At 43.1% G+C, this 12458-nt stretch overlaps 1 protein-coding gene across 3 annotated transcripts in view; it reads right to left on the bottom strand.

The window, feature by feature from the left end:
* Positions 1 to 1946: 1946 nt before the first annotated feature.
* Positions 1947 to 12458, bottom strand: part of ppm1e (protein phosphatase, Mg2+/Mn2+ dependent, 1E) — a 43797-nt gene continuing 33285 nt past the window's right edge. For all 3 annotated transcript variants that reach the window (XM_084373942.1, XM_084373943.1, XM_084373941.1), the window contains exons 5-8: positions 12083 to 12271; positions 11255 to 11398; positions 9962 to 10055; positions 1947 to 9816 (exon numbers count right to left, since the gene is read on the bottom strand). In XM_084373942.1, the coding sequence (XP_084230068.1) occupies positions 8873 to 9816; positions 9962 to 10055; positions 11255 to 11398; positions 12083 to 12271 (1371 nt within the window). In that variant the 3' untranslated portion in view covers positions 1947 to 8872. The remainder of the gene's footprint in view (positions 9817 to 9961; positions 10056 to 11254; positions 11399 to 12082; positions 12272 to 12458) is intronic.

Genomic DNA, 12458 nt, shown 5'->3' with positions numbered 1-12458 from the left:
CCCAGCATTTACTATTCAGGAAGAAGCAAGATCGTCTGCGTCAGACTGTGAATAAGTCTGATAATAATTCAGGCTATTTGAGGAGGAAGCCTCATGTTCCCCCCCCTTCTTTCTGGATTTCATCCTCAAAGCCCAAACTGCCGGGATGGAGAGAATAAAGCCAGATTACGAGTGGGGTGAACTGATGAGTCTTTTTATAGAAAGAATGTGGAGGACTGCTCACTTTTGAAAAGCTGTTTATGTAACAGCAGACAGCACTGTTCCACATGAAAGCCCTGTTACAGCATCACATCGCTCCTCGCACTGTGTGGCTTCTGACATTTCACTCCGCTACATGAAAACAATTTGTTCAGGTTTCACATTATTCACTGCAAGCGGCTACGCTAAAAATGACTCGCTCTTGACCCTTCTAATGTGTGATTTTGATAACCCAGGAGGATTAATGGGTTTTAGCAGGCTAACCTTTGCTTCCTATTTCAGTTTCACACAGATGGCTCGCTCTTTTTTTGTTTTTTTTAACGACTGTAAGAAAAGCAAAGATGGAGCGTCTTTGACGTCACCCGCAGCTGTCTGAAGGGATGTTTTGACTGTTGCTGTTTGTCAGCTACTGAAGCCAGAAAATCTCAATTCGCTGCGGCTCAGAAGGGTGCCCAGTCAAATCTGAGAAGTTGTGAGATGAGTCATGTGAGAGGAAACTGTGTTAGTTATTTAAATAATTTCTCCTAGGCTTTGCTTTTTGTGAAATGTATTACAATTTCACCTCTTTGGGTGTTGAACGGTTATTTAAATCACATTTTTGAGACATTTGGACAGAAAAAACATCTGAAAGCAGTGAGAAAACGCTCCATATGGACACTGTTTAGAGGTTTAGAGACGTATGTGTGTAACCTCATCATGTCTTTTAATGTACAGTCTTAATTTAAAAAGTAACTAGGATTGGGTGCCGACCTTGGCAAGGAGGTACGATGGTACTACTGAGTACTGGTTCATGTTTAATCAGCTTGTGTCCGGTTATAGTACCTGGACGTACATCTAGATCTATAAGTATCTATATGTTGGGGTGCCACGGTAGCTCAGGTAGAGCGTGTCCTCCATGTACAGAGGCTGCGTCCTTGCTGCAGCAGCCCAGGGTTCAAGTCCGACCTGTGGCCCTTCGCTGCATGTCATCCCGCCTCTCTCTCATCATGTTTCCTGTCATATCTCAAGCTGTCCTATCAAATAAGGCTAAAAACTGGGCTTCTTCCACTTTCTTGCGTTACATTAGCTTTTTACTAGCGTTAACCAAACACATTTTAACAACGCTGGCTGAATCCGGAAAGTTTGGACTCACTTTTTACAACTTGCATGACCATTTTTGTTATTACAGCAAGTAAAACAACAAAAAAGTTTTGTTTCAAGCGTGAACAGCAACCAACCCTACTGGCAGCCTGACTGTCAGATAACTGCAGTGGCATAAAAAGTACAATATTTCTCTTTGAGATGTACTGGAGTAGCAATAAAAGTACGATAAAATGTAAATCCTGAAGTAAATAAGTATCTTAAAATGTGCTCGGCCAACTTGCTAGTTATCTACCAACCTCCAAACATGGATCAGTCAGGCTTATAAATGAATTCACTTGAGGCGGTAATAACAGTCTGGTTACCTTTTAAACCTTTTATTCTGTTAATGGGGAGATTTTATCTTTGTTTAAACAAAATTACTTACAAGGCATTCGTCACACAACTAGGACACGCTACAGAGATGGCACCTGGGAAACGTAGTCCCATAACATGTAAAGGTGTCAGGATAAAGTAACCGTTGACTTAATTTCCCAAAGCCCCACTTAGTTTAGTATTAGACCCGGTGTTGCGTTGACATCAGGGGCAGACGAGAGGCCACAGCCGTCCACATGAGGAGCAGAGACTTCAGACAATCACTCTTCAATAAAGAAAAGCCACCAGCCAAGTACTTGATCTAATCTTTATATACATGATAATTAGTCACCAGTTACAATACACATATTTATATACTACAGGAACATAGATAATACAGGTACTCAACATGTGTTTTACTGTTTTTTTATTATTTTTTTAACCTAACCTGCATGTTGAAGAAGAGCCAATCATGGGGTTTGTCTTCAAGCCTGGAGGACAAGAAGGACAGGGCTGCTGGTCTGGACCAATCACAGCCCTCAGTGATCTTACCCCCCCTCTCTCATTCAAAATGTACGCAAACTGCTGAGGAATGCCGATACAACAGAAATGTCCTGCCTCCTTTATCAACTTGTTTTTTTTAAAAGAAGAAAACTTCACAGTCATTTTTCCGTGGACATGCAGCTCATTTAACTTCAAGCACTTGAACTCAAAACTAGCTGTCTGCGGACGTCTTACAGGAGGTGTAGGAGTGTGTTAAGTGAGGCAGCAAATTATGACTCATAATCCTAATTCTCTACGGGGGAAAAATGAATGAGAAATTGACTTCAGGAACTCAGCATTTATGCTCCGTGACCTCTCGAGTATGGCTGACAGAACTACTATTTTGTTGCACCCTTCAGCAGAAGACAAACCCTCAGAGAGCCTTTTAATGCAACGTCATTATTGCTTACAGAGAAAAAAGAAAAAAGCTTTTTTTTGTGTACATAGACACACAGTGCAGATTCATGGAGGGCCCTATCATTAGACAGTGATTATGGGAGAGCAGAGCTGAACCTCTGCTTGCTTTCATCGTCAGGGGAGGGAAACATCCGACTCAGAGGAACCTTTAGTGCAAGCAGAGCATGAGTGAGGGAGGAAGTGTGGGTTTCTCCGGCGTAAGTAAGAGGATTCACCACAAGGAATCATGGCAAATGTTTTTATTGCTCATACAGTGATAACTTAATTTGCAATACGATGAGTAACACTGTATGACTCAGGGTTCTGGTGAACGCAACCGACGGATCCTCGTCACTGAACGCAGTTGTGATGCGTCTCTCCCTCCAGAGTGTGCAGAGCTTCGCATCAAAACACTCGACACCTGCAGTGAAGCTCCACCAGTGATTTTTTCAAAAAAATCGACAGTTTCAATCAACGTCACAGGAGGAAGACGACGACTACTGCTGCACTGCACAGCTGCTCTGAGGCGCGGCCACGAGTACAACTTGCTTTAGTCTGAACAGAGACGCACAGAAAAGGTCTTGTTATAATGACAAAGCATCTCGTCTTAAGAAAAAACAAAAAATCAACTGAGAAAGTTTTGTAACGACGTTATCTCCCACACAGGATGAATCACTTTGGGGACCCCCTGACTTTTTTCCTTTAGTGCTTCCATGAGGTTTGGATCTGTGGTTTTGAGTCAAGTTTCTATTAAAATTCATGTTCCCGTCAGGATGACTCAACTCTACCTAATGTTTTGTCCTCTTTAGCGAATGCTAACACATTTACGAGCTAACCCAGAGCCACAATAGTGCCATAAAGAGACCCGTTACGCAGGCTTTGCTTTATTTACACTACAGTGTCGGCGTCTAGTGTGGCCCCAGTCAAGCCAGCTCATCTTATTTTACACGTATATCAGACTCAGTTACTGCTGGATTAAGGGTTAAAAAAAAAAGGCTGTTAGGTGGTGACCCCTAGTGGCTGTAGTAATTATTACGGCAGCAAAGGAGAATGTCAGGTCCAACATTGCCACCTTGAAAAAGGGCTAAAGATGGTGCCACGGGAAAAGATCTTCTGGAATAAGTTTAAAGATGTTTTTATTTCGACTTGAGAAAACTTCGTCATTATAACAAGACCCTGAGAAAATCTGTCTCACTGTGGCAGTTCCGAGTTCACTGCCCTGTGTGACCCTGTAAAAGATCAGATCTGTTATCTAAGAGGTGCACAACATAGTGGATCTAAGTGAGGTCCAAACACCATTTTACCTAAACACCACAGCAGCTCAGTTCACTCAGGTGTTCCTCATCTCTAATCAACACCATGCTAATCATCTAACACCTGCAGAATCGGAATGAAAACCTACGAACTACTGATATAATCTGATTGGCAAGATGTTTCTTTTTTAAGGCTGGCACTGATAGACATTTTAAATCCAAGCTGCAGATTGGAGATAAAAGTATTTTAAGCCGATAATTTAGATCTTCATGTACGTTTTCCCCGGATTTTTTATTCTCGTCAGGGTAAGAAAGCAGGGTGAAACAGCAACTAGGCCACGATAGGACACTACAACTCTCCAGTGAAAGCCAGACTGGTTCAACACCTTTTATACTTCAGCGGCTTTTTGAAGGCAGAGGCAGGGTTTATCGAGTGTTGCCTCTCAAGCAGTTTAGTAACATCACATCCTCACCTCCACCTTCGTCTGGTGGTGGGAGATTTGGGGACGGGTAACCCAACAGTGGGGCCTCGTGAAGCATGGATTTAAACCACTGATTTACAAGACAGAATTATTGTATGTACACTCCTCCAGCACTTGCTCAACTCAACAGTTAGTACTTATAATATACACACGCATCAGTGCCTAGGTGAATTTTTAAAATGACCGTGATTTCCATTGTTTTTCCGTTTTCTTCACCCATTTTGTTCAGGTATCGACCAAACGCTTCTTCTGGAGACTGTAGTGATACTTCCAAGACGGGATCCAGTGGCTTCAGTTTGTTGAGTGTCTCGACAGTACATTCCTCATAGATAAGATAGATAGATTGCCCCCGGAAAGAAGAATCTCCCCAAAGAAACACCACCTCATGTTGACCCACTTCACTTCGAGTCTTTGAGGACGTTCTTGGACATGAGGTACATTCTGCTCCGCTGACAGTCCGATGCTCTTCGCTAGTCAGTCCACGGGATGGCGACAGGAGAGTGAAATGAAACAACGGAGCACTCAATTTAAACGAGAGTCCCCATCTACCAAAAAAAAACAAGACCACAAATGGGGAGGTGATGGCCCTCTGTGTGGAGGATGTTGTCTGCCAGGAAAATAGTGATGACCAGGTTCTGTAGATTGTTTCTCTAACATCCTGACGTTCTTAAATTCACTGCATCGACTAAACAATGGGGAATGACAATGTTACAATGTTGGGAATGTTAGGTAATGATAATTGATGTGTCCAAATGACTATTAGCTAAACCCCAACCCCAACAGCCACATGGACATCGAATCACGGTCCATGTGGTCGTATTAAGAGCGTACTTGGTGTATGTTTTGTTTTGTTTTTGTTTTATAGCCTTTACGAATCTATTCAGTGGTGTTTGCATGTGTGTGCCCTAACTAGCAAATTAACCTACTATCTTCGATAATAACGTTGACACAGCTTTACTTCCAAAGCTAACCATTAGCTATCTGCATTAGCCATCCCATACAGCTGCTAACGATAAGTTTAACGTTAGCTGCTAATGTTAAGTTTAACATTGGCAGCTCTGCTCTGATTTACTTCGAGGTTTACACTTTAAACTTTTTTTTTTTTTTTTTACCTAAAATAGTGTTATCAGTTGGTCCTCATCCTTAAACTTTTTTCCTTTGTAACATTAAAAATGACAACATGCTATGTGAAAAAAACACAGCAGTAGTCCAAAAACCCTCCGATCAAGCTAGCTAAGCTAAGCAGCCAGACTGGGTCACGTCAGAACAAAATTATTGTCTGATCTTACGTCTTCCGTTATCACATTGTTCTGTATGTAAAACTGTGTACAACAGGCTTTACGCTCAGGATAGGGTTAGGGTTAGCAGTCTTCTACGTTAGCTAAAGCTAATCATCAGCAGGTGAGGATGCTAACTTTTCCTGTAGAACTTGTAGCTTTAGCCACAGTCATTTAGCAATTATGTCACATACAGTACCTAGCCATCAAGGGGGGTTTCTAAATCAACTGGACAGCTAGCTCGGGGCGGGACTTAGAGAACAGTCATTTGGTGCCAAGGCAAATTAAATATGTAGCAGAAAGAGGCAACCAAAGTAGTTCAAGTGTGTTGACGTTGGGGTAATGTGAGTGAGGGCTAACCTATGATTTCATAGTTTAAATAGCAATTGTTTGATATGGTTAGTTCATAATCAGCAAGTTTGGTTAGATACAAGTGTTTTCGAAAGAAAGTTGCAAACTCTTTCCACAGATCGGTCTCACCAAGTTAACCGGGTATCGGGTGCTAATATATTTTCTCGTATAAATCAGCAGGATTAATATTTAATGATTACATAGTTGTTTGTTAATTACGATTATGAATTATCATTAAATAGGACCTCTACAGAATTGACTACCTACCATATTCGGTGTCAGATATATGAAAACAATGCATGTAGATGGAGTTTGAACATTCGTTTGACTTGCTAACATGACTAAAGTGCAGCACTGTCAGCAGAGTGTTAGACAGCAGAGAGGGGTCACTCTATTGAGGAATCTAGATCAGATCAGAGAAAAAGATCCAATTATAAAGGCGCTATGGGGCCATGGGAGCCAGCCTCAGTGCATTACACCGGCAGTGGGAGCTATCACGCAGTTGGTGATGAAGACTATGATGTTGCAGAGGGGCTGTTAACACCAAACTTTATTTAAAGATGGAAAACTATCTTACCTCAAGCTACTGAGGCACACACGTGCAGATTTGAAGGACTATAAATCGTAAGAGGACATTTTGGGAAATGTGCTTCCTGACTTTCTTCATGAAAAGTTTTACAACACTCTCATGTCTGTGTGATGAATATGAAGCTAGTGTACAGCCTTCAGCCGGTTAGCTTAGCTTAGCTTAGCTTAGCATAAAGGTCAGAAAGTTCAGTCTAAAGCTCATAATGAACAAAGCATATGTTGTTTGTTAAATTCACAGCCAACCAGAAAAGTATTAACTATAAATTGTTTTTACTTTTGGACAGAGCCAAGCTAGCAGTTTCACCCCCCTGCTCCAGTCTTTATGCTACGCTAGGCTAATCAGCTGCTGGCTGTAGCTTCATCTTACAGTTTAGTTTTTTTCAGTTTCTAAAATGTCGAACTAACCCTTTATAGTGGCACATAATATGTCACAAGAGTGCTGCAGGGAAAAAGGTTGGCATTTTTGCGCCTCTGGTACCCTCATCTCGAAGGCAACTGTTTTTTTATTTTAATGGATTTTGGGTTGAATGCCTGAAATAAGGTCCGTGGTTAACACAAGCTTAAGATATATTTTAAGTTAAGTTAATACCCCACATTTGAGGTTTAAAACGTTTACGTGTCTTGGAAAAAGCTGTTGCTAACAAGTGGCTAAATGATGTTAGCTTTTTTTCCTTCAGGCAATTGTATTTACACCTCAAAAATCAGAAAGTTATTATTATCGTCCTGAAAAAAACGCGCAAGTATGAAAAACTTGATTAAAAAAATCCAATAGGCTTTTTGTCGAGGGAACCAGGGGTGATGCTAACTTCCGTGTTAGCCTCCAAAAATACGTCCCTGCAGCGCTCTATGACACTATATGATACTTTACTGAAAGTGAAAGCCAGACTGGTTCTTGATGCTGATATTAACACATGAACTTTAGTAAATAATGAATACGTGTGTGAAGGGAATAGGCTTTAATACACACATGGAAGGCACGTGTTCTGCAGCTTTCAACTATCCTGGCCCGACATTAAATGGTTTGCACTTATCAAGCGTGCTGGAAAATACTTCTGTTCAATGGGTTTCAAGAGAAAACACGTCAATAGCTATGTGGCCCAACAACAACTACAACAAAACAAAAAAATACATTTTTTAAATAACCCCCCCCTCCCCTAAAAACAGCATTATCCAAGGAGTATATCCCCATCTGGAATACCGGACTACATGAAGCATTTATTCAGGTAAGTGACTGCTAATCTTTTATAATCCAGTGTTAAGTGCTTTTCTCTGGAGACAAATTGTGGCTGTATAATGACTGGGTCACTGACTGTATGGGAGGGGAAAGAACAGCATGTGCCTTCAGTCCGAGAGACCTGGAGCGACAATCGTTCCTGCCTCCGCTGTGAACTTTATTCATTTGCCACCAAAAGGATTGCTGAGGGGGACAGAGACTCCAGCTAGGCCATTAAAGCTCGATCTAATGCTCGGGTCGCTTGACGTTCTCGACAGCGAGACAAAAGATGATATGTCACCTGAAACCTGCATTTACACGCAACATTTAAGAGATGGAAAGAAAACGATGAGGCCGAGTGATGCCACAGTCAACCTCGTTCACTTAGCTTGTATGTGGTGTTGTCCTTTTGTCTTTGATGCACGGAAAAATGGAAGTGGAGGTAATGATACACAAAAGTATATTGGGCTGTTTTGTCCGGGCCCTTTAGTTCAGATGAAGTGGACTCTTAGTGCTACTGCGACACTAAAAATGAACTTTTATGTTTGTTGTGGTATATTGCTGTATTTCCTGTCCAAAATACATCATTTCTGTCTTAAGACGCTGTCGAGAGTGTTGAGCGGGAAAGCATATGAATTAAACTTAAACGTGTGTTTCGACTGAATGCAAGTCAACTGCGCTGAAGAGCTTTTTGTAGTCCAAAGCCGACTGAAGCTGATTTAGACACTGATTTCAAAATGTACCTGAAACCCTCTCCCTCATTATCCCTAAGATTCATTTCACATTCAGTCTGACCATATCTTATCAACCTGTATTTTCAGCTCTGGCTTCATGTTGACTGATCAATGGTCACTATGTAGAGGATACAGTTTTGCGCTTTACCTACAGCATTAAGGAGCAGGGCTTGTGTTTACTGGGCCAGCTTACATGTGGAAACATTTCGGCTTAGGACAGAGAGCACCACTCCTCCGACAGAGATTCAATAATCACGCAACGACTGCAGGAGCCACGACTACCTACTATCAAAGAAAGACTTGTTGTTGAAGGCAAAGATGGGTGGGTAGGTTGGTGGGTGGGCTTAGGGGCAGGGGGCAGGACTGAATAAATGAAGGGGATGGTTTGGTTTGGGTCATCTCTTCAGATGGTGGTACCGTGGGGCAGATGAGGCACTGCCACTCCAGGCCTCCGGTTGGAGTAGCTCTCCATGTGTGGCAACAAGTGGCCAGAGGGCATCAGGCCTAGCAGCTGCTTGGATGTGCCCGGCCACCTTCGGACCCACCGGCGACTACCATAACCGAGCCTGCGGCTTCGGCTCACTGCCTGGCCTAACAGCATGGCTGTCTGGGGCCACAGTGGGTCCGTGAAGCTAGAGATGCTGGGCTCCTGAAAGGGGATACTGGACCTGCGCCTCAGACGGCGTTCTTCTCGATAGATGTGGGCGGTTGTGAAGAGGTCAGGGCTAAAGTCGGAGCGGGGCTGCCATGAGCCCTGGGTCAGAGAGATACGGCCCTCCAGCGAAGGCCCCAGCAGGCTGAGGCTAGTTCTGTCCGTCAACGAGTCCGTTCGGTCTTCATAGCTGAGATCAGCGGGAGCTGAGCACTGTTGCAGGGGCCATCCTCCACGACTCTTGCCCCCTATGTCCGCAGTGCTGCCTCCCTCACCACCTTCTCGCTCTACCCTGACTGACTCATCTTCCTCCTCGTCCTCCTCTTCTTGTTGTTCCTCTTCCTCTTCCACCTCCGCTACCTCCCCCTCCTCAACCTCTCCCTCCACCACACCCTCCTCGTCCTCCTCTGCGCTGTTGGGCGGTGGGGAGCGTGGGTCCCGCAAGAAGACCACTATGACAGTGATGTTATCGCTAGACCCCGCGTCACGGGCTGAGGCCACCAGCTTGTGGGCTACCATGGTGGTGTCTCCAGTGTTCTCCTGGAGGTGGTCGCTGACAACCCGCACCGCCTCATCCGGACCTACTGTGTCCCAGAAGCCATCACAGGCCAGAATCAGGTAGTCTTCTGTGCCGTCCAATGGGAAGATACTATGGTCTGCATCACCACAGATGTAGGGCTTATGCTCCGAGTCGCCTGTCAACAAAGGGGCAGGTTATTCTGTTAGGGCTGCTCATACCAGTATCCCAGCAAATATCCCTCCCTATTTAACTGGTTTGAATGGAACAAGTAGATTCTTTTGGTTTAACAGCAATACATACTTATAATAGCTGATAGTTACCTATTGCTCTGGATACAGACAAACTGCCATTAACCCTCCATGTGCCAAACCAGATCACACAGCCTCCCAGAGCCTCGATCCTCTGCTTCTCATCCTGCAGAAAACACATGAAGCACAGTTGGCTTGAGGCGCAGTCGTAACGGTGACGACTGTCGCACGGCACATGGCAATCTCATCCTGCCATTCCCCCGCAGGAAATGACTCCGTGCAGTGCATTACCTGCCTCTGATGTGCACTTAAACATCCCACTCTTGGACAGCACAGACATCAGTACAGACTTTTGACAGAAAATGTACAGAGAGCACTGTGACGAAACATGAAGTGAAAAATAATGTTATCAAACACAAGTGTATAGATGAATATTTCTTGGAATAACTGAAACTTAACTGAAACAAGAACGCAGCAATAACAACAACAACAAGATATTTAAGGGCGTATGGTGATTAATTGTGGACATTAATGTCTGTACGCTTCAAATCAACAGCAACATTTTAGGAAATATTGCTCAGTCTTGTTCTGGCAGAGCCGGTTAGCTTAACTTCATATAAAAACTGTAAACAGCAGGAAATAGCCGGCCTGGCCCTGTCCAATCTACCAGCATCTCTTAAGATCACTAATTAACACATCTATCTAATTCCTAAGTGTAAATAAAGATAATTTGCCATTTTTATGATGACTTCTGAGTCAGACTGTTTTCTTGGCGGGGACCGGTAACTTCCTGGTTGAGCCGCTGGTTGCTTGGCAACTGCTCAGAGTGAAGAAACATTCAGGCATCAAATAAAACGGTGAATTGTGTTTTCTGCTTTGGTTTTTGTGCAGATTAAACAAGATATGACACGTTAGTTATTGTGATTAGGCGCTTTAGATGAGCTGGATTTTGTTACTTTTGTATAAAGCCATGTTAGCTGTTTCCTCTTGTTTCTATACTTTTTGGTTTTTGCCTTAAATGCATCATATCACTGATTTATCAGTGTTTGTTTGTCTTTTCTCTGATTCTAGTATTGTTGACAACAGTTTCTAAAAAATGTGTGATTATCTTGTCACTCACAAATTAGATTGCTGCTTGTGGATGAGGAAACTTTTCAATACCCAAAAATGATGAACAAACTGTGTGTGACACTAAAACAAGCATTTTTTGCTAATGCATGTTGTACATTTTGTAAATACGTGAATTAAGGACGGGACATACAGTTCAAGTTTGCAAACAGTGGAAGTGACAGATGTGCCCGATGGTGCGCGAGGATGTGTGTGAGGATGTGTGTGAGGATGTGTGTGCATCTGTGAGTGTTTTACCTCTCTGTCTGGTTTATGTGGCTTCATCAGCTCCACAACCTGTCCTCTCCTGACCAGAATCACCTGGGAGTCTCCCAGCCAGGCCACGTACAACGTCGAACCCCGCAGGAACGTCACCACGCCCGTTGTGCCACACCGCAGGTGCTGCCAAACACAGACACATGTTACAGTATTCAGCAACAGCACCACTAACTTCTTACAATAACTGCGTTCCCTGTTTTACACAATCAAGGTCACCAGATTACTAAATGGTCTTTTATCAAGACTAGCAAGAAAAATCCATATTTGTGTTTAGGAGTAAAATAAATGCACATGATTGCAACTTGGTGCAAGACTGATTAAAAGCATGTTTTATTTTTAGTTTTTAACAACAACCAATAGAATACCAGCTGTAGGCTGCAAAAGTGTGAATGGAAAAAAAGTAGAAAGAAAAAAGAAACACTCACATGCACTATATACAGTATATACTAAATATTTGGGACAGTAATATTATGATTGTAGTCGTGAAGCAGTGAAAACTGTTGTATGTGTGGTTGAATGTGCTGTGTTTGTAGTAACAGCGGCAGCAGTAAGAGTGGCAGTGGGAACATCAGGAGAAGCAGTAGTAGCTGTTACAGCAGGAAGAGTAGCAGTAGCTATAATAGTCGCAGTAATAGTAGCATTAGGTGTACTATGTATTACTGTGTACTATGTAGTGACGTAGCAGTATTAGCAGGAGTAGTAGTGGTAGTCGTAGCTGTAATCGTGGTGTTAGTAGCACTAGCTGTGGTCCTGCTGTGTGCTGTGTAGTGTACTGTACAGGATTAAAGTGGCAGTGGATGTGTTTACCTCTCGTCTCGCCTTCTTCACGAAGCCCTCATCAGTGACTTTGAAGGCTCTGCAGAGCGCGTCGATGGGGTCCTGGCCGAACGATTCCTGGTGAAATAAGTTGACGTGCAGGTGGTTGGCGGCGTAAATGGCAGCGTCCACGCCGCCGTGACCGTCAAACACGGCAAAGTAGGCCTGTTCTTCCTGATCCTAAGAGACAATACCAGTCATACAACACCATTAAGACTACTGGTTCAAAGGGTCAATAATAAATATGATGATGATATGATGGTCTTAAATGACAGAATTAAAGCTTTAGGCTAAATTTCTTTTGGCTTTAAATTCAATTGTTGTTACTCAGACTTAGACACTTTTTCTTCGCCCCCATGGTGTCCAA

Source organism: Pagrus pagrus (assembly GCF_965226575.1).
Source record: "Pagrus pagrus genome assembly, chromosome: 14".
NCBI classification, from domain to species: Eukaryota; Metazoa; Chordata; class Actinopteri; order Spariformes; family Sparidae; genus Pagrus; species Pagrus pagrus.
This window is presented reverse-complemented; position numbering and strand designations above follow the sequence as displayed.